Source organism: Pieris napi, chromosome 14 (assembly GCF_905475465.1).
Source record: "Pieris napi chromosome 14, ilPieNapi1.2, whole genome shotgun sequence".
In the NCBI taxonomy this organism is placed as follows: domain Eukaryota; kingdom Metazoa; phylum Arthropoda; class Insecta; order Lepidoptera; family Pieridae; genus Pieris; species Pieris napi.
The window spans coordinates 4,075,538-4,102,770 of NC_062247.1; the positions used below are offsets into that span (position 1 = coordinate 4,075,538).

The 27,233-nt window shown below is 32.7% G+C and overlaps 2 protein-coding genes and 1 long non-coding RNA gene across 5 annotated transcripts in view; 2 read left to right on the forward strand and 1 right to left on the reverse strand.

Annotated features, from left to right (window-relative positions):
- The first annotated feature begins 809 nt into the window (after window positions 1-809).
- LOC125056148 lies at window positions 810-10,836 on the forward strand. Of its 2 annotated transcripts, none has more exons than XR_007118011.1 (5): window positions 810-917; window positions 5,857-5,964; window positions 7,310-7,435; window positions 8,766-8,896; window positions 10,444-10,836. It is a non-coding gene; the product is annotated as an uncharacterized LOC125056148 (long non-coding RNA). The 2 variants fall into 2 exon arrangements; XR_007118010.1 differs by lacking the exon at window positions 810-917 and adding an exon at window positions 5,435-5,526.
- A 3,208-nt stretch (window positions 10,837-14,044) lies between these two features.
- Window positions 14,045-17,596, reverse strand: LOC125056281 (hypodermin-B-like). The gene is made up of 4 exons (XM_047659309.1): window positions 17,401-17,596; window positions 15,985-16,214; window positions 15,225-15,400; window positions 14,045-14,195 (listed from the first exon to the last, which is right to left on the reverse strand). Exons 1-4 carry the CDS (start codon window positions 17,540-17,542, stop codon window positions 14,045-14,047), a joined length of 699 nt encoding a protein of 232 aa, XP_047515265.1. The 5' UTR covers window positions 17,543-17,596.
- A 694-nt stretch (window positions 17,597-18,290) lies between these two features.
- LOC125055896 (monocarboxylate transporter 12) overlaps window positions 18,291-27,233 on the forward strand; it is a 30,808-nt gene continuing 21,865 nt past the window's right edge. The window contains exon 1 of one of the 2 annotated variants that reach the window (XM_047658605.1): window positions 18,291-18,312. The gene's annotated coding sequence lies outside the window, so the exon portion shown is untranslated. Of the gene's footprint in view, window positions 18,313-26,974; window positions 27,117-27,233 lie in introns of those variants that run through there. The other variant, XM_047658604.1, reaches the window with a different exon arrangement.

Here is a 27,233-nt window from a genome sequence, read left to right on the forward strand (position 1 = left end):
ACATAGTATTTTGTATAACCTTTATTCCTTAAGAGAAGTCCTAAGATTATACAAATAGAGAGACGTCTGTTAACGGGTATTAAATGAAAATCTAGCTTTACTCGACTCGGATCTAGTCTTGTTTTTTCAGACTCATACGTGCAAAGGCGTCCTATTTTTGTAAGAATCCTTGACCGCAACTAATTTCAGAGTTGTAAGGAAAGTTAAATGGAAAAAGAAGTCTTATAAATATTATTACAGTAGCATACAATTAATATAGATATTATTGTCCCTTTTTCATTATGCATATTTTGTATATCAACCAGTTAGTCGTAAATTACCGAACTCAAGTTATTTATCATAAAAATAATTTAGATCTGAGAAAAAATCACTAACTAGGGGCGAATATTATCTAATACATAACTACGTCGGACATAGAAATTTATTAAAGTTTTCTCAGTAATACTCAACACTTTAGGTAGCTAGCATAGTTTTAACTTAATTTAATTTCCTTAAAAACATAAAAATATGTTATGATATGCTAAAGTTATGGCAATTTATATATATATATATCAAAACTTTAATCCTCATTATTTCGAAACAGGTTTTTTGGACTTAATGACTTTTCGTTCTACGGGGACGACATATTGAATTGTATGTTGTTTTGTAGAGAAACAAAAACAAAGTATTTCATTATTTCCTAAAATTATCAAAAACATATTTTACTGTTCACACTATTACAAATACACATATAAAAACCATAATACCTTAGGTAAGGAATAAAAATTTTATGATGTAAATAACATGATTGATTTTATGGAGTTGTGTTTTGCTTACAGCACTCGAGCGGCCGTCGCTAACAAGCGGCACTTGAGTCGCTATTACCCGACGAGAAATTGAATTAATGCCATTAGAATTCATACTTTGAGGATGTTTTTGTAAGTCAATTCCGTTGTTAGTTATCGGCTATAGAAATCTCTCATTTATTTTTATTAATCCTAACTATTTGTAGTGTGCAACACCTATGTATTAGAATGGACAGAATTCCGTGCACTAGGTTTAATTATATGTGCGTCACTAAAACCTGCTTGTGCGATGAAAAAAAACATCATGACGAAACCAGCATGTTTAGAACCAAAAATTAACAATGTTTGATAGACGGCCGATCTCAACAAATGTGAACATGTGCTATTGTCCGTAATATTTCATACCACGCACGGACACATACCACTTATCGAATGACGTTCGGATTCGCGGTAATTTGGAAGAAGGCTTTACAAAGCTTGGTATCTTCGTCAAAGCGAGACGGTACTTTACTCCGGCCACCGCTTGCAACTCTATTAAGCGCAAATTCGCTTCAACTTAGATAAGAACTCTATAAAGATGGTTATTTGATTATTATTTAAACAATATATACGCGGGTCACTGATTATACGGCATAATGTTTTCGTATGTAACTACTAAATAGCCAGCTTGCTTTATTAAATATAAAACTCTATTAGACAAAAATGTTTCGTTTAAGCGTGCGTGAAAGTCCCACGGGTGTGATATAACTAAATCATGTAATGGCTATTGTATTCTTTCTCTTTGTGTTTTTTTTTGTTTGCCTAAAGTGGTGGTTACATTCAGTCTTGTAATTTTTTGAAGTTATACTTCTTTAGGCGCGTGATGAAAAATTGATGAGAGTGAAATTTTACGATGCGCGCGCACCGTTACACAAAATTAACAGAATGAAGTTGCCCACGGAAGATGCTACGGCATGGGACATAATTTAAAAACAACATTCGAATAATAATAGAATTTATGTTACACTTAATGTAAGAGAATAATAATAAATATTTATTTATTTAAATTTCAAATGTAAACTGAACTTTATTGACTATAATGACTCCTTTTCCAGTCTTTGATTATTTAATTGTAATTAATTATTTGTATTTAATCAAAAACTATTTTTAATAATGCCAAAGAAGTATAACTTCTTACGCGTGTACATAAGTACACGCACCCTTTTTTTCTTTGTTTTTCAGTGTGCCGAGCGTTGGCACGCTTTTGTAAATAAATAAGTCTCAATCTCGAACATTTGCAAGACTACCACGTAGGTCTGATGATAAGCCATTGCCATTATTATATATTCTACATGTAATGTACTGAAGTACATAGACAAGACAAGTATACAGCTTTAATGTATGTGAAGTATAACCTACCATTTTGCGCAGCGATTGTGCTCATTCACCATTCATAATAGCGTCTATATGTAGTTAGGTATATCAGATTAGTTCCGATCTTGAATAGGAAGCCTATCCGAACGAGATCTATGTTCCGAACAAAAATTTGAAAAGGATTATTCTCTGTGCCTGGAAATTCACTTTGAACTTTGAAAAAGCGATCTAATTGAGAGCTACGCTTTCTATTGTCAAGTAGTGTCGGAATTGCATATGCATGCTTGCTACCTCGATTGATTATTGGAAGAAAGCTTAAAGTATAAAAATAGCTGCATTTTTAATAATGATGACTAAATTAATATCCGTATCCACTTTTAAAAGGCTACGCACTTGCAAGGATTCTGGATTGTCCATGGGCAGTGGTATCACTTGACATAAGGTGAGCTTCCAGACCGGATTCCCTCTGTTATATAAAAAAAAATACTTGGCAAATAAGCAATTCAAAAAAAATTGTCTGTAATTTGATAATATATGTTAATGTCCAATGATGTCTTTGTAATATTTAATATCAGGATTTGTTAACTTTAAAATAATAATTTATGGTCAACCAATCACTTGACGTAATTGTTCAAATGTCAAACAAGTGTGCTTATTCATAGTAGAAATCACGTGTTAAGCTTTAAAACTTTAACAGTACTAATATTTAAAATAGAGTTAATCAAAGTTCCTACACAAACACCATTTTAAGTTTGCCATTACAGAATATCTCAAAAAATAATATCACAAAATGTACCGCCTCATGAAAACTCCAACATTTTCAATTTAATCCAAGTTTGCTTGCAGGATACTGTATTTCTTATTCATAATACGTCAAGTTTCGTCGTATCGCTACTTGCCAGACTCGGGGCATATTCCATATTCCTATTCCAACCTCGAACGTGATCTGCTAGCCAATGCCACTGAAATACCGCACCACGTACTTATAGTCTATGGCACCTGGTATTGCTCTGGAAGCCTGACAGCTAGTAAAATCGTTGTCACTGCCGCTAGCTGCTTTATTCATTATAATGGGGAGGCGATAGCTGTCAAATTTGGCGCCGAATCGATAACTGCTACTGGGTATGACTGCTATTGGTATATTGTAGCTTTTCATTCATTAGCCTTTATTGCTGACACCCAGTACAATGTAATAACAATTATTTAAGTTACATAAAAAAACACTTAATTCTAACACATAAATAAAACTTAATCTAATACATCACTTGACCCGTTTTGGGTAGTCAGCGTGTCCTGTGACACGTAGGCCTCTTCCAGCTGTTTCCATTCTTTTCTGTTATTAGCTCTTCTTGTCCAAGTTGTGCCTCCTATTATCCTTATATCGTCTGCCCATCTCTTGCTTGGTCTTCCTCTTTTGTAGCTTTAGTTGCAGGTAATTCCAAAAGTCAAGCTCGCAAGTCAATACAGGCAATCAATTCGCAAAACAACAATTTAAAGATAATAAATTAAAATAATATATTTTTATTAACAAACCTAAGATTTCCTACATATATTTATGCCGTAGTTTTTATTTCTTGAACATTTAAGTAAAGTTTTCAAATATAACGTGTAGACGTATTTAGCGTGATTAAATTGTAAATCACCTTGAATGTTTCTAGTTAAAGAAAAGCTATAAATATGGTTATGGTTTCTTTAACCCTTTTCATAATAATTTTTTTTCATTTCAAAGGTGAATTTGTGTGTTCTGTTCTGTTCTTACACACATATTACATATTACACATCTCTCGGGTTCACACAACAATAATCGTTTCTAATTCCACATAAAGCAGATCAACGTTTTGCCTATAAATTAACAACCTGTTTCGAACTTCTAGAGAACTAATGCGAATTAAAAGACCGTAATTGAGAAGTTATGATTAAACCTAGGAAATAATGACCTTTTATCCTACATAAAACCACACACGTTTGATATGCGTTAACAAAACTATTGCAATATACGGTATTGATGTATTTAAATAATTTGGTTAATTTCAATTATGTTATCTTAAAGAGTAACTAAGATACATGTCCAATTTTGTAATTATTTATTTATTACCCACGTAATTATTATATCTTTACATTTATTACTAATGCGATAGAACCACATGATAATACCTACACAGATAATACCACAAATTATAATAAATAAAAAAAGTTTACTGATATAGTTTCCTGAAAGATCGCCTAAAGTTATCCCTAAATAGTTTTCATTTTAATCCTTTCCTTTCTTAAATGTCAACATTCTGGTTCAATAACAGCTGTTTCTAATCAGATCGGCCAGAGTCATAAACACTTAATATTTAATAAGTATGTATAGAAAAAAAAAAGTATTATTTCCATTCGAGCCCTCTCCTTAACTACCTGTTCAAACTTCACCCTCATCCAATAAATACTGGGAAAGTTTTTCGTGTGTTATTAATTTTTCCCTTTAGCCATATTGAAGGGCACAGTTGGAAAAATCTTTTGTTAGGTATACTTATTTCGCCTTCCTTGTATGACCTTGGTAGAGGTGAATTGGCGTCAGTCTTGTCATGTCACCTCCTCATCTGCTCCTCTTCAGTCATAGTACCTCTGCAATTACCAATATTAATTAGGGCCAGATTTCTTTCTAAAACGTAATTTTCTCTTTTTCGTTTTTAGGAAAAGGGCAGGAGTCTCACTTGATGTTAAGTGACATCGCTGCCCCTGGACACTTAACCAGAAGGCTCGTGACTGCGTCGCTGGCCTTTTAAGAGAGGTATGCTCGTTGCTGAAGGTTTCTAAGTCAAGTTGGTTCCAAAAGACTTAGGTGGGCATATGTGCATTAAAACACTCAGTTTAAAATCTCTGGAAAATATTTTAATGAAATAGGTGGGGGCGGTCATCTGTAATGCATTGAATGTTACTTTCTTGCTCTTCAGTAATGGCGCCCTTAGGAGCGACCTGCCACATAAACAGTCCAGGAATAGTGTAAATCACTTAATTAGAATTACAGTACGTGCCTACGATAAAATTAATGTTTAAATATTTTAAGTGTAGAGAATATAAGTGCATCTCGGACTCAAGAACATAGTGTCTAATCATTATAGAACACTAAGACTGATAATGAACATTACCTTAGTATAACCTATTTATTAGAAGTAAGTCAACATAGTATTACTTATTAGCCATAATTATCGTATAGGCTAGATTCCTGTAAAGTCGCACAATTTTTTGTAAACTTTATAATTTAAAAAATATATATATATATTATAAATAAAAATACCTCTTTCTTTCCAGACAAGTAATATCTGTCGTGGAATACAAAACACACGAATATTTTCAACATCACAGCAAAGTTGATAATGATATTGCAATAATGGTTCTAAAGGTTGTGATAAATTATAGTATGGAAAATATCGCTCTAAAGCTTTTTACGCTAGCAAATATCGTATAATAAATAACTAATTCCATGGAGTATAGGATAGTTGAATCAAATAAGAAATTATACACTAAACGTTAATGAAGACAAAAAAATGAAAAAATAACATTCATTTATAGCCAAATACAACATCGTAATTAATTTTAATAATAGTCACAGAAAACAATCCTAGTTACGCTTTTTTATTATTTACGTCTCGGGATGCCTTCAGCTTTCGAACCATATAATATTATCATTATTTTAATTACCCCTTATATGTTTAAGTTAAATTTCTTTCAGGAAAATGTCGATTTTGATGACGGAGATATTGAAAAGGTTGTTTTAATACAGCCTGACGTTGCTCTTCGTGTTAACACGCTTCTACATGTCTACGGATGGGGTGGTCCGGTATGTAACATTAAGTAGTTTGTCCTATGAGTTTGACAAATTGTATTCTGCTAAAGGCATGTATGAAAAATTTATATCACCATATATTTTATGAATGCGTTACCTTAATCGTAATACTTTGTCAAACTCATGTTATATCTGACAATTAATGAATGTAATGATATCATTTTATTTCAAATAGAGCAAAAAGTAATCTTTACAAATTAACTTATTTAAACTGTTAACATAATAAATCTAAACATATTTAAATTAACAAGCTCATTTAACTTAAACCCACCAAAAAATAAACTTGCAACACAAACTACATAATATATATGTTTTTAGTTAATGATTTTACTGTCATCTTTTGGGCAAAACATTTGTACAGAAAAAACTGTCTTTTAGTACCGACGAAGCAGCCAAAATATGTCGATTGATATTACTGCCATCTATCCTTGAAGTGTAAAATTATTTTCATTACACTTCTTGACTTGTAATTCTATTTCAGCGCCCTCCATTAGATATTGTATCAACTACAATGTCTGAACAACGGTGTACACGGTCATTGTAGTTATATTATTAACGTTGATCGCTAGGAGGCGCTGATTGTTAAATAAACATAAATGTCTGTACATTAATAAAAGTACAAATAAAATTACATTAACTACCTGTCCTGGCTTCACACCACTGGAGGGTTTTGTTTATATTTTGGAAATAAATATAGGTTATATTACTAAGAAATAATGAAGTATTTTAATACAGTAGTTTTTAAATTGATTTGTCAGAAATAAAAGAATACAAATAATTCAGAAGAAAACAAATAATCTTTATAAAATTACGATTTTTTTTAATCGAGATGATAAAAGAGAATTTAAGTACCAACGAAAAACCGGGGTAAGCTACCACACAAAAGGCGAGAATTACGGTCAAATAATGCAGTAGCACATTCAGCACATGATTAGATAATCATGGGCTGAATGTGAATTCTACCGAATGTGTGCTACAACCTTTTTTGACGCAGTTTTCATCATTGTACGAGCCAAGAAAATCTAATTGTTGTCTTTGGACATGCTCGGAGTTGAATAATATGTTTGTCACCACTAGACTAATGGTGCTCCGACTTTATATAAAGGCCGATTTACATTATCTTAGTGTTTAGGAGAGTGCTTTAGGATAGTACTTTAGTTGAAACATGTAAACGCTACTTGCTTTAGTAAACGCTACGCTAAAGAACTTGCCTTTCAAGTTGTACTAAAGCACTCTCCTAAACACTAAGATAATGTAAATCGGCCTTAATTTACTTATAGACTATAATTATAGGTCTACATTATTATAATTATGGTAATATTATATTAATTGGTTCCAGGAAAAAGCAGTGAAGTACCAAAACATGCCCCTGTGTTCCGATATGCTTGTACTTGATAAAACGGTGTGTGTATCTCGTTATGGGCAACTCATGACTTCATCAAATTTTTGCGTAAGATTTAATCTTGTAAGTTTATCATATTGTGTAAATAATTCCTATCCGTTCCGTGCAAGTCGTTATAAAAACAAGCGTCAACAATTCAATTCAAATTAACAATTTGTAATGCACAAATTTTGCATTTAATGTCAAGTGTAAAGGGAACAAATTGGTTTTTTATGGTACGTACTACGTAGTTGATTCAATGGTAGAAATCCCAACGAAAATTGTTGTTGAAACCGAATACGCTGCATGCCGTCTGTCTAAAGAAAGAAGCTTAAAAAAATTAGATATAAGCAAATTGAATTGATTTTTAAGACAACACCACACATGCTCACTTACACAACCTACACGCCTCAAGGTACAAATTATTTGTATTAAATGTTAAAAATAGTAAAAAATAGCAATATATGGGATATTTTAGACTTAATAACTAATGTGTATATATAATCTACATATTTTATGAAAGCTGTAATTTACATTAATACCTACCAATTTGACTAAGGTTCAAGAAAAGAGCGTACCAATACTTAAAAGGCTGGAAACGCACTCGTGACCCATCTGGCACTGAGAGTGTCCATGGGCGGCAGCATCACCTAACATTACATGAACCTCCTGCCCATTTGCCTGTTCTAGTAATAATCCCTCATCTACTATATGAAACTCCTCTTGATAAATTTTGTGTTCGTTACGTGTAGATACAAATAAGTGATATAATACTGTAAGATTTTTATTATATAGCGACTGGGCTACTATCGAATTATTTCAAGTGGCAATAAATCACGGGACTTTTATCTATCATAATCTTATACATATTACTAAACCTTTATATGTAGGATTATATTAAGTCAAACATAGCCAATAATGTCAAGATAAGCATTCGTAGAATTTAGTAGCGATATCGTAGTACCTAAGTACCTATACAACTGAAAAACTAGTGGAGCTATAATCTTTTAGGTTTGGTAAACCGATTTCTGTTTCTCGATCATTAGTCTTTTCTAATACGCAAGTAGGTGATCATTCTTATGTAGCCAGCCGTTGTCGATTTATTGGGTCTAAGGCCAAGGTGCATGCGGGTACTCCTTGTACATCGTGAGGAAACCAGCTTGCACCATAGGACGACTGTTTAATAAGAACATAGACAGAAAGTCGATTGTTGCACAGCCGGGGTTTAAACCTACGAACTCAGAGATGAGACTCGCACGCTGAAGCCTCTAGACCAACACTGCTTTTTAATATACAACTCAAACAAAAAACATTGGAACTTTTTAACCTCGGTTATTTTTTTAAGCAATGTATTTTTCTCTTCCTAATATTGCCATATTCTCAATACTAACCAGTTCTCTTATTTTCCATTCAGCAACGAAAGCTGAGCGATAATGGTGGAAGTGCAATATACAATAGAACTTTAGTAGGGATCCTATCAGCTGGAGGCAATAGCAATGAATCGCCGCACTTTGCTATTCTAACTAATGTATCTTATTTCCATAGGTAAGGCTCTATGAAAAATATAAGCAAATTAATACATACATCTTGGATTGTGATTGTTATGAATTTAGTAAATATTCGGAAGTTCTGAGAATAAATCGCAAACTATTTTTAACCACTCCATTTTTATTTTATTTTTTCATTCAAATTACCATATTAATTTTCACCACCACTTCCCATTTTTAATAGCGAACTATTAAATCAATATTGTTCATTGAGCATAGATATATCTATTAGGAAGTCATTCATATGGAAAAATGAACGGTTTTCATTTGTTTTATTGTATTTAGTCTCAAATCAGAATATGTATTTGAAAATGCCAAAAACAGTTAAAATTGGAGTAATTACTGTAAACTGTGAAACCAGTCTTCACAAATAATATATTTTTATCATGCATGTAAATGAAGATAAGATATTTATTTCTCTTATTTACCAACGGTATTAATTTGCATTTGACAACCACGTGACATTATGTACACTTTGTATCTAGCATCTTACGAAAACTTCTCTAATTTATTTGAAGGTTACTCAATGAAATAAAGTATTAAAATTAACATAATTTTAATTAATTTTATTTTACACTTTCAATTTTAAAGGTACACTGCCACAGGTACCAAACTTTTTAAATTTGTTTAAATTTTCTTTTTAATTATTTTTATGATTAGGTACTTTGTGGGTTAAGAAAATTGTAAATACAAATTATACGAATGTAGATTAATAAATAAAATATTTTCAGTTATGTTTTCAGATTTCAATGTTCGTACTTGAATATGATTAATTAAATACACAAATTTATAGTTTCTGTATCTTCTACAGAGCGTGGTTAGGGTATATAGCATAACATAGTATAGAAGAAGGCTATCTTTTCTTAATATTATCAACTAACCTAACAAATCTTCAATAGACACGTCCCTGTGCTCCCAGGAGAACCTTTAAAGCCTATAGTTCCTATCGATAAATAGTAATAAAGAATTAGGGTCGATGTCGAACCACGTTGCTATGTCACGTGAAAGTAAGGGTCTGTTTCACAATGTATGGATAAAGTACCAAATAGCTATGCAACACATAAATTATTAGGAAGATAAATTGTGCTATTTGACACTTCATCGGACTCATAACTTATGATGGACTTTATGTGACAGATAGCGCTATATGACAGTCGTGAAACGTAACGAAACAATAGTGTTTATCCTATCAATAAGTAATAAATAGCTAATTTGGAACTTATCCGGACATTGTGAAACAGACCCTAAGTTTCAGGTAAAAATTGCTATAAAAGTTGTCATAATACGGGTACAATGAAATTATAAGACCACCAAGACTGGTGATTACCATTCGGAACTTTATCTAAAATTACTAACAAAATATTACATAATATATATTATAATGTAACGAAGTGTGATAGTGATTTGCTTTTTTAACCTATCTAGAATTATACCTATTTAGGTAATCTAAAGAGATCATTGTTACTTTCAATAGCTAGCCAATTAATGCTAAATCTTATGACTACCATTTTCCGTCAATTCAATGGTAATAATTGTTTCTTTCAGATGGATCAAACTCAACACGGAGATGTATTTAAGAAAATATTGCACAGTTCCCAGGTCTAATGAGTATTATCATATTGAGTCGTCGGAGTTTCCTGAAACCTAGTTAATATTGTTGAAGAAAACTAAATATAAAAAAATTGTAAACATTACATAATATACTTTAATTGAATCGCGAAATACATATCATCGTCATCATCAATGGCTATACAGCCCCTTGTGGGCCTTAGCCTCCTCAAGTACACTTCGCCATCGCAATATATCCAGCTTCCCGCTTCCAATTGAGAATCCCTATTGTTTCGAGGTCCTTGACAACTCCATCCCACCAACGCAGCCTCGGTCTACCGGGTTTTCTCTTGCCACCGGGTTGTGAGTTCAGTAAGGACCTTGGGGTTCTCGCAAAATACAAAACTTTATTTTCTAAGCTAATTTTGGAGGCAGTTTTTTTGGCAGACAAAGGCAAGGCATTTGAAGCAATCGTAAAGGTGCGTACAGACTATATAACATAACATGTTATACAACATTGCTATTCAACATGTTTCAGATAATGTGGACACTGAATGTTATAATAACATGTTATTGATATGTATGCTAGGACGAACCCAGCATCTATGTTTTTTTGTTTTTCTTTTGTTATTTAAAATGGTTATATAACATTGTTATTTTGCATTGTTATTCTAATGTGTATACTATTGTTTTATGTTATAATGTTGAATAACAAGGTTACATAATGTGGACGTGTTATAAAACACAAGTTATATAATATGTTACATAGTCTGTACGCACCCTAAATCACAATCCCCGACGCAGCTAAGAAAGAGAACTAAAACCATCTATTTAGTAATATATTTTTTATAATTAATTTACCCAGTACCTGTTATTAATCAATAACTCTATATTACGAGATAATATTGTGTACTGATAGCAATTCAAATATAAAGACTAAATAACCTCCTTATCACTGATAACACTTCATCTAAAATAAATATACCGCTAAATGAGGTGCGGAGTACAAAGAGTAAAGTACTGCAATCAAGTATTTTCGTCTCTTTCTGTCAAATTGTAGTTAACACACGATGAAGAAAGATGAATAAGTAGTTTACTTAATACGGTACTGATTTAGTTTTTATAATATTTTATGTTTGATAAAGAGTTTACCGATTGAAATATATTCAACAATGTAAACTTTACATACTGTGCTGATGCGCCAACCCAAAGTGAGCCTTGACTTCCACTTGAAGCTCGCGTAGGTCCTTCTCCATCGCGTCTTTCCACCGACACAGAATATTTATTTTATAAGTGGTATAGTTATTTAATATTCTAATATATTGTTTCAATATGTCATGTGGAGCATGGTCTTACGGTGACTAGACTAATAGTCCTATGTCCCCATGTGGGGCAGAGTTTGACTATAATAGTTCTTCAACTCAGTGAAGTAAAACACACATGACTAGAAATCATGACGCTATATTGTAAAGGTCTGAAAACCCTATGCAAAAATAGCGAACTTACAAAAAACTAGTACTAACTTAAAAAAAGCTAAGCTTAATTGCTATAAATCAGCCTTTTATTTGTTGAACATTAATTTAGTAGGTTAGTTGCATAATTATCATAACGATACAGCCTTGCGTTTCTGTAACTCACACAACGGTTTTCGCATCGGCGGTCTCTCTCAAATCAGTCGTGAAGCAGTCATTTTATGATTTGTCATTCTGATAAACAATAAACTACAAGCTCCCACCTTTTCAGAATGCCAAATCATAAAATGACTGCTTCACGACTGATTTGAGAGCGACCGCCGATGCGAAAACCGCTGTGTGAGTTCGAAAAGTGAGTTACAGAATCGCAGGGCAGATATGTTATTGCAGATTCGCATATCACAGTTAGATATATTCAAGAAAATTTATAAGTAAGTCAATGGTTGCGCAACTGTTATCATTTCTATATTATCTAAGGTATGTCTAAATATTATACAAGTTACTACAGATAGTTTCATTATGTATTTATTCAGTGTCGGAGAGAAAATTTACTTATATAATTTGAGTAATACATAACATATTATAAAGAAAATAGTAAGAGAAACTGAAGCCACATATTGAAATTACATTGTCTACTGGGCTTATAAAACATACGTTCATAGAAACATATAGCAATATTTGCATTTGAACTATTAAACAATACTGTATATATTACGATAGGACTTAATTAATATCATTGTAAAGAAAACACTTTTTTGCCGGATTGAAGTTATGTATTATTATAAATTTACAATTATTTTACATAATTTTAAATTTTTCCGACGTTTCGCGTGCTTTACAGCGTGCGTGGTCATGGTGACAATATTAATTTATGTTAGTTGTAATGATGGATTACTTCATTATATACGTTAATTATATTAGGTTATAGTAATAAATTTTATGCATATACTACAAACAATTAAAAAAAAAATATTCACATTGTCAATGATCTTATTAAATGAATTTATTATTTTTAACGATTCAGCGAATGAATGAAATTCTTCTTTATATGAAACTGTATCTAAAATTATCTTTAAGTAATTTAATATTATTCTGTGACAGTCAACCATAAACTTTCAGACTTAGTTATAACCTATTAAAATTCAGGCAATAACTTGTTAAATTTCGATAACAGACGCTCATGTTTGCAACAGCGTGCGTGGTCACGGTGAAAATTCGGAAAATTTAAAATTATGTAAAATAATTGTAAATTTATAATAATACATAATTTCAATCCGGTAAAAAAGTGTTTTCTTTAAATGTGTAAAAGTTATGTCAATAATAGACAATACTAATATCATTGTGTTTGTTTGTACGACTCTCATCCCTCACTGAGTTCGTACGGGTACGTTCAAACCGGCTGTACACCTTTGTTTTATTGGGAATGGAGTCTCGCTGTTGGTCTTGACAGCGCAGCTCTGGTGTTTAGGTCAGTGTAGCTCAACCAGGATGGGCAATTTCCTTGGCTGTGCACCAATGAAGTTTTTTGTCTAAAGGAATTTACACTTGCTCGTACGATGAGGGAAGAGATCCTGAAGCATACGGCATGCTTTAGATCAAAAAGTCAGTGTATATTAGGCTCAGAAGGCTGAATAACCTATTTGAAACCGCGTCAATTCGATCCCATCGATACAGTTCCTCGATTACAGGCCAAGCAACACAAAAAAATATATTTTAATAATATATATTAATAGATGTTTTTTATATCAGTATTGATTAGAACAATTATTACAACGTTTGTCCGGGCTCTCATATTTTGTCAATTAAAAAGAATTATTGTCTTACAAGCACCTTAAACAAAATTCCTTTATTGAAATTAGACTACACTTAAAGACAAAAAAAAATATTGTAAATATTTATTTTTTGACCTTTATAAATCTTTTATTTCAAGAAAACTTAATATATTAAGTGTTTATTATTATACCTACACTAGATCCTATTGGGCTAATTTGTAAGTCTTTATTTTATATTCCATTTTATTTTGAATTGATAACTACAAAGTCTATACAGTGGGTAATTTCATAGATAGTCGTCAATAGACAGTCCTATATTATAGTTCCAAATAGTTAGTAAATACATACAAGCGATTAAATCGTTTGTTTATTAAAACAAAAGTTATTTACAAAATTTTCTACATTCTTCTGTATCCACTTTCTGAAGAACCACACGTTGGAATACAAACTTGGTTTGTCCTTCTTGGCACATCCATCACCATGTGAGACAATCCCAATCACCATCCTAAAAACCGTAAAATTTCTAATATTTCTTCTGAATTGTATAAAATATATGGGATTAATGGGAACTTTAAGAAATTATAGTTTTTTGGCAAACATTCTAAATGTATAAAAATAAATCAGTGGCGCTACAACCTCTAAAGAGTTTTGTCCCAGATTTCTGAATCTGTTTCATGATCACTATAAAAATCTAATAGACAAGTAGGTGATCAGCCTCCAGTGCCAGACACGCCGTCGGCTTTTGTGGGTCTAAGACTTGTCGATTTCCTCACGATGTTTTCCTTTACCGTTCGAGCAAATGTTAAATGCGCACATGGAAAGAAAGTCCATTGGTGCACAGCCGCGGGTCGAACCTACGACCTCAGGTATGAGAGTCGCACGCTGTAGGCCACTAGGCCAACACTGCTCTAATATTCTAAAGGAATAAAAACGACATTTTAACCGTTTTATTTAAAGGGAATATTATTACAGACGATATGGCATCAATCCCTACTATCTCTTAATGTACCCAACATCTTATTATTATATATAATAAGATGTTGGGTATATATTAATAGTCTTAGGGATGGTGGGGTACAATAAATTAGAAACAAGACGGAACGTATAGTTGGTTTAAGTATAAGTCTTGAGCAACTCAAGTGTTCTCCAAAAACTCAGTTTCTTTGTACGTAGGGGATATGTGCGATACCAAGGGCCGGAACCAGTCTGTTGCAAAGATCCCTGTTAACAAAGACGTAGCGCCTACTGAATGCTGTGCAGCGGTATTGTCACGTATCTTTTGTTTTTATATTTTATTTTATTTTGACACCGTACCGTACTATAGGATAGTTTTGTAAATAAATGTTTATTATTCAATAAACTTAGTTCATTGTAGCTGCTATCGCTGATAAAGCATTCGAAACGTTGAGTTATATAAATAATGGAACCAATTGACTTTATATTCAGTATTAGTTTTATATAAATCGGGTAATCAAAGAACAATTTCCCCGACAAAAGCGTTTCTCTTAAAAAAGGTTTTTGAAGTTTAACAAACCGGCGCCAAAGTACACCGCCCCCTGAATCTCCCTTGCAAGTGTCTCTATTCCCCTCTCCATACAAACAAAACATGTCTGCAGTGAATTTCATTTTATGCATTCTTTCACAATCCTCCTTGGGCACGTACCGTAGCTCTGTCTGCATCAGCCCTAGCTCGGAAATCGGGCCGCCATACTGCAATCATATAACTTACTAACTCTGACGGTCATGCATATTTCCCATTGTTATTTGAAATTTAAAAACTAGAAGGTAACAGAATTTTTACATGAAAATGTTTTGAATTAAATACATCTTTAATATATTATACACCTTTACACAAGACTTCATTGCGTACACTGGTAACTTTTATTATTATTATTATTATTATTTTCTACTAAGTATTTATTACATTCCTTTTCTTTCGTTTTCGCGACTGAGGCGCAAACTAACTGTTGTGGTCTCTGGCAGAATGAACAGCGCTGTCAAACACGTCTGCACCACAGCATAATGCTGATCCAGGGCCAGTTACAACCACAACGCACACACATACTTAAAATGTACCTTATTCCTTTTTTTTCCTTCCATAATTTTTTGTTATTTTTCTTTTTTGATTATTATTATCATTATTTTGTGTGTGTATTTCGTTAGTAATCAAAAATAGTGTCTGTTATTTAAGGCTAGGACAAGATTCAGAGTTGTCCTTTAGCATAAAACGTATACGATTTGTCCTCATTAGTCAACAATAAAGGTATATTGCTCTTAAAATACGTTTAACATACCTTAGTCGTTCCCCATCCCGTTGCAATTAAGTGAGTTTCATTAGCATTCATCCACTCGCTTGTATTAACAAGTAGGCCTTTCTCAGATCTTTTGCCGAAACTAATTGGACTTGTTACAAATATTAGCGCGATGTCGCAAGCAAATGGCATAACTTTATTGTAGTCTTCGTGAATGAGGTACCGTAATACATCGTACGTTGCCGCAGTGTGGTCGTAGGCGTAACGAGAACCTAAAAAAAATTATCCTGTACAAGCGTACAGGCTCGCAAGGGCCGCTGTACGTAAAAACCAGGCTTAGAACCGACCAGAGAATTGCTGCGTGCTATACCTTCTTGGCTATGTATTTATACGCCTTGGCATACGTTCTTATGACAGTACAGTTGTTAAAGGTGCAGTGCTCTCATCCCTGAGGTCGTAGGTTCGATCCATGGCTGTGCACCAATTTACTACCTTTCTATATGTGTGTAAAGAGAATGATCTCTTTAGCTGATAGCTAGTTCGTGAGTGAGCCGCGTCGTGTCACGTCAAGCTAGCTGACATTTTCAAAGATGTAAAGGACAAATATGCTGAGATTGTTGAATTGTATTTTAATCTTATTTGTTAATTAATTTAATACTTAGTTAAGCTATATGCATCGAGAGGTGATAACAATGAACTTTTATTGTCGTTTCTTTACTTACAAGTAAGATTGTGTTAGTCTTGTAAGGATTGTATCAGTGTGTAACCTACTCGATAAATAAAATTGCATTCTTTACTTACAGAGAAACAAATAGAAATTTTATTTAGCCTCTTGCAATTGAAATACAGACTATTGTCTTATATGTGCATTTAACATTTGCTCGAACGGTGAAGGAAAATATCGTAAGGAAACCGGCTTGCCTTAGACCCAAAAAGTCGAGAGCGTGTGTCAGGAACAGGAGGCTGATCACCTATTTGCCTAAATGATCATGAGACAGACACAGAAATCTGAGGCCCAGACCTAAAAAGGTTGTAGCGCCACTGATTTATTTTTTATTTTACAGTTGTTATATAATACTGTTTCACCGTTATTGCCATGTCACATTAATAGGATTGATTATTCGGTTGTTTTTTTAAATCATCAGAGATAAAGAACAAATTGCAAAACGCGCACCAAGGAATTGTTATATGTAGGTCCAAGCATACAAGTCTAGTAACTTTAATTGTTATTATTGATATAAAATCACAATTTTTATGTAGTACTTTAAGAAGATCTTAAATTTGAAGGTGTTATAAAATATCTCCATCGCCATCGAACCGAATATAAACAATATTTTGTTCTTTCGATTATATCATTTATGTTTTCTTTAATGCTATATTTTTCCTATAAATGCCTGGTAAAGCAGAGTTACTATATTTAATGTATGCAAGCCAATCTTCTCAGCTCTAAAAACTTACCGACGACAATTAACATTTCATCGATATCTTTGCTGTGGTCAAAGCAATGAGCTGCTGTCAGAATACTCCAACTATTAAGTATGGTACCCGAACACATCGCACCCTGATTAAAAAACTTAACAGCAAACGGAAAACTTTCCATTTTCACCGGTTTCCCACCAACTATCTTCCCTTCCAAATTATCTAACACAGTTGCTTTCACACATCCAAACAAAAAAGGGAGGTAAAATAACATACTTCAAGGCTATGAACATCATCATCATTCATTGCGATATTGCTTGATAGGTCATAAACTTTATCGCTTATTACAAGATTAATTTATTTTCATAGACTGTGATATTGCTGATATCAAAGTTTTATTAATACTAAATATTCTAAACAAATCCTCAAGTTTACAAATAGATAACAGTTGTTTAGAATAGTTAGAAGTAAATAACTTTTTGATGTAAAAGAATACTCGTGTATACAAATACATTATGATTTAAAACTCTGTTAGACAACATATTATATTCCCGTCTTATAAGAAAAAGAAATTCGCTACGATTCTAAAAATTATCGGAACTTAATACAGTTGCCCCGGATGCCGGAATACATTTAACAGTCGTCCTGCTCAAGCATTAAGGATCGACAATAAACACATTGCGATAGCATTCTTGACGTGAAATGAGAGAGACGAAACTCCCGCCCGCCCTGCGATGTTTAGTCGCCCATCGGTGCCCGCACGAGACGCGCGGCCCTTAATTTTACCTCAATTAGGTTATACTACAAAATATCATATCACTATTATTATAGTATAATTGTTTTTCTAAGCGTGAGATTACCGAAAGTGCTTTTCGTCAGATACATAACACCATAGGGAATATTGATCTGTGGGTTTAAATATGAATTGATAATGGATATTCAAATAACAAGGTAAGATGTGGGGCAATTTAATATTTCATTTCAAGAAACACCTGTTTGAGTGGTGTCGACTTTTACGATGTTAGGTTAAATTTGGTTTAGCTTTGAGAAATCTTGTTAAATATCATTTGTAATTTTTAATGATAACTATATATATTATAATAGAATCAATCGCTTATACTGGGAATAAATAAGGCGCAACTGCATTAAAAGCCTTTATTCTAGGTTTTATAAAGTAAAATAATATAATGAATAAATTAAAATATCTTACACAAGTGTCTTAAACTACTTGTCAAGTGACATAAATTAAACATCGTCGATCAGACGGCAAAGACAACATTACAAAAGAGTTTATCTAAAATACAATACAGACAAGAGACTGTATAGGAAAATATATTATGTTTTCCTTACATATATTTTTATTAATAATGGAAGCCTAGCGTTTAAGTAATACATGTACAGCGAGGAGCGTTTCTTTTCTCGTTATATAAATAATAATAATACCAATACTTTCCTTATCATGCACTTGACTGCTCTAAATTAAAATAAGCGTTCGTGATTTGTTCACGTGTTACCTTATTTTAATACCAACATGTATTATGGTAGAATAAAATAAATTCGAGGAAATATCGAAGAATTCACTTTTAATTAAGCTAAACTATTATATTGTTTATTTATGACATTGTAAACAATCAATATTACCACGAACAGCGCAATTAATCTAATTCAATTTATTATAATTGTCACAAATAATTTCAACGAATAAATAGAAAACAAACCTTGGCAGTTTCTAATACATATATTGAAAGTAAGTCGCAGTTTTAATATTGATTGCTGTCTATTTCCCGTTTTCCTTTTAAATCCCTTTCAAACCACAATCGTTTAAATTCTCGTACATTTGATAAATCAATCCAATTGTTACCGAACGTATAATAAACGCAAATTGACACAATAAACTACCTAACGTAGCGACAGGCCCAATCACTCGTTTATAATTCGTTTACTGCAAAGGGTTGTTCTTTATATTCTCTTTTTAATGTGAGACAAATCTATTATTTTCTTTTATTATGGTCTGTACAATTAACTATATCATTATACACATTTTAAATGCTATATATAACATATAGTATTTAAAGGCAATATCAAATCAATATGACGCAATGGTCTACTGCTTTTTTTCCCTTTCAGCCCATAGATATGATGTGTTCATGATGAGGTATATGGTATATGGTTGGTGGACTCATTTTCCGCACTTAGACTCATTAGGTCTATTGAGCGTAAAGTCCTGGCTAACTATGCCAGCCTAGCTCTTTCCAGAAGCACAGAAGTCTCCTGGGCACTTCGCAGGCTACACGGGGCACCTCACGTTGGGAAGCCGCAGCCAAGCATTCCAGGACTACGTGGGTGACTTATTCCTCTGAGCTGAAACAGCTAAACAAGGGACTATCCGTCGCGCCTAGGACAAAAGATGTTTATTCAGGAGACAGTGGCCCGTAATTGTCCCTGTGATTGTTTTGAGATTAATTCTGTTGAGGCTTAGAAGTCGCTTTGTCACTAACGGGTTAACTGCTGGCAGAGCCATTTTGGACTGTTTACAGTCCGCGTTTTGCGACTATCGGTGATGTTAGAGTTCTGTGGATCTTCAGCGAATCCAGGTTCGCACTTGCGAGAAGAGCAAGAGAAGGAGCGAATACGGGCCACCAGCATCATTCCGGAGCCTCTCCTCGTAAGCTCGTCGGCAGCATCAATGCCTAGAGATCCACTGTATCCTTTTATCCACTGTAGGGTAACCCTGTTTGTCAGGGTTATTCCTCCAGTGCATTATGACACTCGAGTATTAGTTTGTTGTTTGTCTTTTTGTTTTCTAGCGCTATCAGCACAGACGCACTGTCGGATACGAATTTAATACAGAAATTATTAATTTCTAACCGCTGTACGGCTTGGCTGCTTCGGTTAGAGCGACACATTCACAAAAAAATTAAAACCCTGTTTCCCTATTTTTAGGCAGAAGATGTCGCGACCTTACTTATATTCGATTTTTATATGGTAAATTTGAAATACTAGACAGTATCTATGATTGATTTTACACTTATGATTTACAGTTAGAATCTTTCTATTCGTATAATACTAAAATTATAAAGAGAAAAGATCTTCATTTATTTTTAACAAACACACTTGAAACAGCTGCGCACACAGACCTAAGTGAATTGGTCATAATTTATTTTAAACCTCAAAGTGTCAAAGTGTAAACCTCAAAGACAAGATCCTCTTAATTTTTTGAATTCCTATATTACAAATACCCCTTAGTTTTCACCATACCACCAACTGTCATAATTTTCAAGTATATGTTCATCCCTTTGCCTCTATCTCTATAACTGATAAATAATAATCAATGGTCGCTTTTCATAATCTTAGAAAAATCTCACAATCTTATTTACCTCTTTTTCTAAAACATTCTTACAATCTGTTAAGATATCTGATGTATATGAGAGATAATTTTGTTTCTTTAATGGTCCCTGCCTTTTTTTATTTTTTTAGTGCTAATATTTATTAATCATTATTTAATATTAGGTTTTTTTACATTTCAAAGAGTACGATAAAGAATGAGGTAGCATAAACATGAAGGCATAGACTTAATAATAATTTACTAAAGAGAAATGGATTAAATGCTTGTTGGGTTGAATTTTTATCTTATTATTCATAAATAAACACTTAAATTATTTTTTACTAAGAAATTACAAAGGCTTAATGATATTTTGAATTAATTAAATATATATGGTACAGTATTCATATTACATAATATAAATGAAAGTTCTTAAATTTTCGTAAAACTTATAACGATTTTGCTAATGCTCTGACTTAGAAATGTTAAAATACTAAAAACAAAGAGGAACTACGAAAATAGTATTGATGAATTTATAACAAATACAAGTTCAATAGACAACCCTATGATAATAAAGTTATTTTGTACCCTTAAGCCGTCAGTTTAATAACGCGCGAACTGCACACGCTCAAGGCTCAGTTGTTTCTGATTACGTTTGATGAAATTGTCCACAATATTTAGCTAACACTTTTTTTCTCATATACAAGAAAAAAGCAGATAAACTTCTTCTACCCAATACAAATTTATGTTTAGTGTATTACAAACACACTTTGGCACGATTGACCACAGAGAATAAGTCCGGTTACTTACGTACTAGCCTTTTTTCAAAATTACTAGAGAAAACTAAAAGTAAACCTTAATGACACAACTGTCACACAGGTACAATGGGCTAACAGACTACCACCTCACCACTATATTTTTTTTATAAAAAAAAATGATTTATTGCAGTTTAGGAATAGGGGCTTATAATTTTAATAGTAACCGCAAATAATTTGCAATTTTAAGCTTGTATAAAGGGAATCCAAAACATTTTATTTCAATGTCGTTTTTTGAATCGTTGTCAATCGCAACGTTATTGCATTTTTATCCATAAAAGGATTTTTATCTTTTGTATTTATGATCTTTTTGTATTTGTATAAAAACGTTCTGAAGGTACGTTCTGTACTAACACATCTTTAATGACAATTTTATACGCAAATGACAAAAGGAAATCAACCTTCAATCTGCAAATTGGCCAAGGTAGAGGACGATTTGGAACTCGGTCAAGAAGTCAGCAATGATTGACAAAATATTCACGTAGACCTTCCGCCTGCAGATTCATGTTTATAAAATGTGCTATTTTAATTAAAGCTTCTTCTGTAATATATTCATATAAACCAACACGGCCTACAAAAAACATAAACTAATAAGATAGACAATAGATAATAAGAAATAGCCATAACTAGCTGTTGCCATGGTTACGATGTCTTTCGTTTTCATGTAAAAAAGAAATGATGATCTTGTGATAATTAAGGCACGGATTTGACAGGAGATTTTTTTTTCATTCCGTTTTTATAAGGAGGTCAATAATTTCCAAAATTACCTAATATAATTTACGCTTACATCTATGTTTTACGCAAGTTTTTCAAAACAAAGAAAAATAATATTCACTATAGTAAACAAAATTAAAAATGTGTTTCTCTTAACAAAGTCATCAATTATCACTTAAATAATAAAAATCCATAATGTATATTGAAGGTAATTTTCTTTTGATGTCAAAGTATTTAAATTGCAGTCACGTACTTAAATTAATAAAATGGTCGAGTGTTTATCATAATTATAAGCAATCAACAGAATATTTAGTATAAGTGTCTTAATAAGAAGTTTATCCGGTGACCTAGATTTTTAACTGATATGTTGTTGAAAATCTTGCGCAACGGACGAACAGTTGAGTTAATACAAATCTTTGGGGTTTTTTTTTAAATCAACGTATTTGAAGATCCATAACCTCACTGAAGGAAAAAATTATGTGATCCTTTCAATGAGATTGAAAGATTTATTCTATTTCTTCATTCGTTTTGAAATGGAAACCAGGACCTGCCATTGAAGCTGTCAATAGCATAGATAATTTAAACTTATTATTACACTTATTCTTATTAGTGCATTTAACTTTCCAAACATGCTTTCTCACTTATCCAAGATCTGTTTCTCCTACTAGTCTCTAGTTGGGTTACGACTCCTTCAGCCCTCTTTTTTTACTTGCCGCTCATCACATGCCCATGTTAACGTAAAATTGTAAAAACCGTTAGATTGTAATCTATCGGTTATCGGTTATCGGTATTCGGTAGATTGTACTACACTAACTTAGTTATCATTCAAACTTCTTTGGTCAATTACAGATTAATTTTACTTCCCAACAATTTCATATAACTACCGAATAATAATACGTTAATTTGTAAGCAGTTCGTTGAGGTTCACAATCTTTCGACAGTTTACAATCTCGCGAGATAGATTACAAGCTAACGGTTTTTACAATTTTACGGTGACACCCATCCCACGTTACCCTGATATCACTCAGCTTATCATCCACTTTAAGCTTGTTGATACTACTTGAAAATAATAAAATGTTGTCCTAACGTCTACCACGTGCCAAAACCACATGATAAATTAAGCTTGAAGCGTGTCGATATAGAACTGACTTTACATGATCTTTGATATTTACTTACTTCATTATGTACTAACCTTTGAGTGCTGATCGTAAACATCTTTTATGGATTTTACCTTTCTATATACGAATAAGGGCAAGATGAAATCGGTAAACCACAGTTTTGATGGAAGTAGGTCTGTCAAAAGATTTTTTAAATATGGAACTCGTTATTAAAGGGACGATAGTCTATGGACTAGAAAGCTGTAGGATGGGGCTAATTAAACCAGAATAGAGCATGGCATAGTGTCTAGAGTGTTTTCCAACGGCCACGCCCCACAGGCGGGCAATTTGATTGTTAAGGGGAAAATAGAAAATTTCTTAAAATTCTTTGGAATGATTACTGTGATCTATAAACCTATCATTTAACAATATAGTGAGTAAGAGTTCATTAGTGAACAATTAAATTCTTTATTTTTTTTTAAATGCATGTTACATAGGAGGGGGAATAAGAATTTTAGAAGGGCTAAGGTGGGGCATGACACAAAAAAGGTTAGCGAACACTGGTCTAGAGCGTGCAACTTTTCTCCCTGTTTACTTTTCTATTATTCAATTTAATTCTCGGCCGTACGGTGAATGAAAATATCGTGAAGAAACTGTCCAGTTTTTGACCTTTGTCGTGCGTGAGTCAGGTACATAAAGCTGAGTACAAGATGGACAATAAATGGAGGCGAAGTAATGTTACGCAAGTCGCAGGTCATAAGTTTAAAAATAAATTTAATCTTTTATCGACACTCGTGGTTATCATTTATAACAACTGTCACGCCTCCGAGTACAGAGCAAGGTTTATCGATTTATCTGTTTATCTTCACATGACCGACATGTTCTTGAATATTTTATACGGACTTCTTTTCTAATAAACGGGCGTTATCTCGTGCCAGTCTCACACGACAGAACAAGTCTTATTGCTCAATCTAGAGATGAATATAAAATTATATTTTGTTATTTCGGTTTCCTTATATGTCCACTGAAAAGTCCATGTACCATCTGTCGCCTAAATGACACTTTAATATGATTAATATATTATTAATAAACTAAACAGACTTCAGAGAGCACCAAAAAGCCACTAACCTTGGTGCCTGAAGGCACACAGTACAATTTTTTTTTTATAAACTAATGAGTTGAAAAAATACCTTTAATACAAAAAATGAAACGAAAAGATTATAACAAACATAGAGAAAGAAACGTTTTATATACGTTTGTACATAATATTACATCTAGATATCTGAAATTTATGTAGCCAAGAAATCACAACCCAGGTTGGCTTAAAATACCTTTAATAATACCTAGTCCAGCCATAAGTTCTATTACAAATGAAAATGCTTTTTTCAATGAAGTAATCCAATATTTTATTTTTATTTAAATTTATACCTGCATATTTATTAGTCTCGGCAAAAAATACAATTAAAATTCTATTCGAATTGGCCTTCTTTGACTTTTATTTTATTCTGTTTGGAATCTATGGATTTACGATGTCTTGTTGAAGTTGAAAAAAAAAATTTAACGTTTTATTTTGTATTTATGGGCCGACTAGTTAATATTAACTTTATTCGGAAAATTGATCCCTATAAATTTCGGGACGAAACTACACCCACACCGAAAGGTTTTGGTTGACATAATTCTTGTACTTTAGTGTATACATTAAGGGTTATCCCTTCGCCCCTGACCGCAACATTAACATCGTAAAAATGATAAAGCTTCGTATGGCGTATCGTCGCGCCCTTTAACGTTTTATCTGTCATTTTGCAAAACAATTGAGGCTTCGAGGGAACCAAATTTGGCAATTCCGCCGTGTATTTTGTTAAGACTTTATAGTATGTATTAAAGGATTAAAAGCCTTGTGATTCAATTTTGCGTCGCGTTTCATTATATGCAAATAATGCGTCACGAAATAACGACGTTCAAAAGCTATTTGAATTTTGAAGTTTATTAATATGATTGATATTTTTATGAAATATTCAAGAATGATATTGAAATATGTTGTACCAAATTTATTAAACTTGCTACCAACGCCGCTTAGTTAATGATTTACCAAAAAATTTCATCAAATTAAAAATATAGAACTAAATTGTATTAATCAGTACACAGTCGAAAACAGGTTTCTTGCATCGCATTGCATTACATACTGCATAATAATGCATGATTTATTGGACTTAGTTATAATGTACTGTTTTATTACGGGCAATATAATATGTAATTATAATTTTATTTTAAATATCATTGGGCTCAGTATAAGTTTTAAATTGTTTCGACATCTTGGCGGACAGAAAAACTGTCTAGTTTATGTTTTCCCCGCTCTATTGTATACATCTTTTGTTTCAAAATTATATACAAAAAAAATCTTGACCATTTTACTCAGTTATACTTTGGCCCACTTTCCATATTACCAAATACAACTTTTTTATAAAAACAAATTTAATCTGAGATAATTGAGTAGAAAGGGGCTTATTAAAATCCTTAATATACATATCTTTACTATTAAAATTCGACAAAATTGTCACTGTAGTAATAAGAAAATTTAATTATGTTAAATTTTTATATTATAAAGCAACAAAGTGTAAATAAATTAAATCTATTTAAAGATAAAGACATCGATGTAACGTAATAGCTCCGGGCATTTACTTTATGTCACGGAATCGTTATCGTAGTAGACCTCACGAACTGTCGTCCTCCGCCAGAAATAACGCTGCCGTGTTACATTTATAAAAAAAAACTAATCGGCACAAGACAGGAGGTAACTAACATAACTATATAAAACATATCTCTTAATCAAATCTCTAACTTACTTAAAAAACTACTTTTTGTTTTATAGAACAGGCAAACGGACAGGAGGCTCATCCGATGTTAAGTTATACACATGGACACGCTCAATGCGCTTGCAAGTGCGTTGCCGGCCTATTATTAATTAGTACGATCTTTTCTTGAAGGATCCTAAGTCGAATAGGTTCAGGAATACTTCAGAGGATAGCTACTTCCACATAGCAAAAACTGTCTTAGATACGCTCATTTGTGGAACGACGAACGTCGAGGTGATACGGGTGGTGGTGGGTAAAGGTCCAAGTATTAAACCGAACAACTCCTCTGAATACTCTCCATTATAAATGCGGTAGAAGATGACTATTCGAGCCGCTCTTCGTTGAATACAGTCAAGTGGGGAGCTCCCGCCCAGAGGTTAGCACAGTACTCCATGTGGGGCGGAATCTGCGCTTTATACAGTTGCCGTCTTGCCATGGTAAGCACACGAAGCTACTTGGAGACTAATTTAGCATTCCCTTCCAAATGACTGAACGTCGTTCAACATGGGGTTTACATATCCCAGTACCCTGATGCTGGCTGTGAAATACCTAACCGCAAGCCATAGATACTATACAAAGAAAAAATCAAACGCATTCCAAAATTATCCGTATGTATAATTATCCATATCAATTAGATTAGATAAAAATATTTAATGTACTTGACAACAAATTAAACAAATAGTAATTAAATATACCTACTAATACAAATAAACCATTAAGCTTTTAAATTAGTTATTAAATGAAGCAATTAAGTCCTTCAGTATTCAGATTTAAATTGATTGTGTGTCATAAGTATTTGGTGTATTTGTGTCTGTTTCTGTAATCTTTGTCATTCAGTTACAATCGGTGCATCGTCGAGTGTACACGCTACGGAGCGATTTCAATGCGATCACGTTTATTATGTTAAAAGTGTTTTGCTGAGTTTTTTAGTGAATTTGTTCTAAAATATTATAAGGTAAACGTATTTAATATATTCTTAGAATATGTATATTAAGATCAACGCGAGTACGATTGTATCCAAAATGTATTTTTGGAGCGAAATGTTTGACATAGAATGTAAATAAAGTGTTAT